We start from the raw sequence: 2500 nt of genomic DNA on the forward strand, positions 1-2500 counted from the left end.
GAAGTTCTGGTGTGCATTTCTGGAAAGCGTAGTTGCTAACTAGGTTAGCTACTTTGTTGGTTGCGATACAATTTCCCATTGGCAACTACCAAAGTTGCTAACTGCTAACAACTACGCTTTCCAGAAATGCACCCCTGGTCGTCGGGTCTGGTCTGGATCGCAGGCCTCTTTGTTGATTTTGCTCGGGGAGAATCAACAGAAAATTCAGGCATTCTTGTTACGATACGGTCGACTCGTGACCACTTCTTTTGTTCTTCTGCCCTCTGTTTTCTTCTGCCTCCTTCTCCGTTTCTCCCTCTCTCTCTCTCTTTCTCCCTCTTTGTCTTTTTCACTCTTTCTTTCTGTCTCTTTGACTCTCTTTGTCTTTCTTTCTGTGTGCATATCTCTCTCTCTTTCGCTCTCTGGCTCTTCTACCCTGTCTCTCACTAGTCTACCCATCTCTCCCTCCTTCCTTCTTCCTATATATCGTATCCCTCCCTTCTACCTTCAGATGCCAATTTGATGCTGATGTTTTTGGTGTTGATCGGTGTAAGGTATAATGTGAAACTTGTGGAAAGGATACAAATAAATGAGTGGTTAAGCCCCTAATCTCATATCCCTCCCTCCCTCTCCCTCTCTCTCTCTCTCCCTCTCCCCCTCCTTCTTTCTTCCTGTATCAGGACTGAATGCACTGCCGTTTGACCCCGCGAGCAACAACGAGCCGCTGCAGTTCACCAGCTCCAACGGCCCGCTGGTGTCCGAGATCCCGCTGGAGAACGGCGCCGAGAACAGCAAGAAGAGGAAGAGACCCAACCTGCCCCCAGGTACCGTACCCCTAGCTTGTCTCATTCACCCCTCCCCAACCTGCCCCCAGGTACCGTACCCCTAGCTTGTCTCATTCACCTCTCCCCAACCTGCCGTCAGGCACTGTACCCTAACTTGTCACATCCATCCTCCTCCTGTTGTGCTATGACAAAAACCCTCCCCAAGGTAACTTGCTACTTCCACCCTCCGCCCGTCTTTTGCCCCACAAATGGGCCCTCCACCCTCCACCTGTTTCCAGGTATCCAAATTAGCCCATCCAAACTGCCCTCTGCTACCCTGACTTGCCCCTCCATCCTCCAACTTCTTTTGCCCCACAATGACCCCTCCACCCTCCCCAACCTGCTCTGAGGTACTGAACCCTAACTTGCTCCATCCGTGCTCCTTCTGTTGCCCCACGACATAGATGAACCTAACATCCTCCACCCTCCTGAGGTACTGAACCCTGACTTTGCCCCATCCGTCCTCCTCCTGTTGCCCCACAATGAACCCCCCAGTCCAGTCCACCCTCCACATTCCATCTGTCCCATATGCTGGCCAGACTCACTCCACTCTTCTCACACAAACAGCGGAACAACCCACAACAATTCCTCATTTCAGCCCAATTGAATTTAAACAAATGCATCTCAAAAGCTAGGCCTCTAATGCTTTCCTCATGTTGTCCTGCTCTCACATGGTTACAGTTTTATAGCTTCCTTATTTGCTTCATTTGGAACACCAGTAGTTTCTTTTCTTTCTTTTCTTTTCTTTTCTTGCTTTCTTTCTTTCTTGCTGCCTTTCTTTGTGCCTTTCTTTCTTTCTTTCTTTCTTTCTTTCTTTCTTTCTTTCTTTCTTTCTTTCTTGCTGCCTTTCTTTGTGCCTTTCTTTCTTTCTTTCTTTCTTTCTTTCTTTCTTTCTTTCTTTATGCCTTTCTTTCTTTCTTTCTTTATGCCTTTCTTTCAATTTCTCGCTCTCTCTCATCTCTCTGTCTCTCTCTCTCCATCTCTCTCTACCCCCACCTCCCTCCACCTCTACATCTTTCTTTCTCTACTTTATACTCCTCTCTCTCTCTCTCTCTCTCTCTCTCTCTCTCTCTCTCTCTCTCTCTCTCTCTCTCTCTCTCTCTCTCTCTCTCTCTCTCTCCTCCCTCCCTCTCCCCTTGCCTCTCTCCTCCCTTTCTCCTTGCCTGTGCCTGTGTACTTTGGGAGTTGTGTTGAGCGCAGCTTCTAAGAGGGGTTTTAAGCTGGAGGTCATTGCCTTGCCAATGCGGAGGGAGGCTGTTTGCCCATGATTACAGCTATCAGAGCCAGACCTCGCGTTTACACCTCCACCACAACATGCCAATCAAGAGCGCCCAATGAGCCCACGTCTCCCTCACTTACTCAGTCAGTCACTCACTCAACTGAACTCACTCAACGACACGACCGGCAACCAAAGATAGAGATGGGAGATGTATTTGTGCATCAGAGGGAGAGGGAGAGGGAGAGGGAGGGAGAGAGAGAGAGAGAGAGAGGGAGAGGGAGAGAGAGGAAAGGAGTGACAGAAATAGGCAGAAGAAGGAGTTGTTGGAGACGGAGTGATATCTTCTCCACACACATGAGCATCTGTCTGTTTTCCCCATCACTCCACTTGTCAGTCGACTCACCGTCTTTTACAAAAAAGCCTGGTGGTGTCCCAGTTTTAATCAGCTGGAATGATAATTAAAGCGCAGGTCTGTAAT

General features: G+C 48.8%; 1 protein-coding gene across 1 annotated transcript in view; it reads left to right on the forward strand.

The window, feature by feature from the left end:
- Positions 1-2500, forward strand: part of enox2 (ecto-NOX disulfide-thiol exchanger 2) — a 514981-nt gene that overhangs the window by 216016 nt on the left and 296465 nt on the right. Inside the window, exon 5 of the mRNA XM_063189793.1 lies at positions 660-803. Coding sequence (XP_063045863.1) covers positions 660-803 — 144 coding nt within the window. The remainder of the gene's footprint in view (positions 1-659; positions 804-2500) is intronic.

This window comes from Engraulis encrasicolus, chromosome 23, assembly GCF_034702125.1.
Source record: "Engraulis encrasicolus isolate BLACKSEA-1 chromosome 23, IST_EnEncr_1.0, whole genome shotgun sequence".
Lineage (NCBI taxonomy): Eukaryota > Metazoa > Chordata > Actinopteri > Clupeiformes > Engraulidae > Engraulis > Engraulis encrasicolus.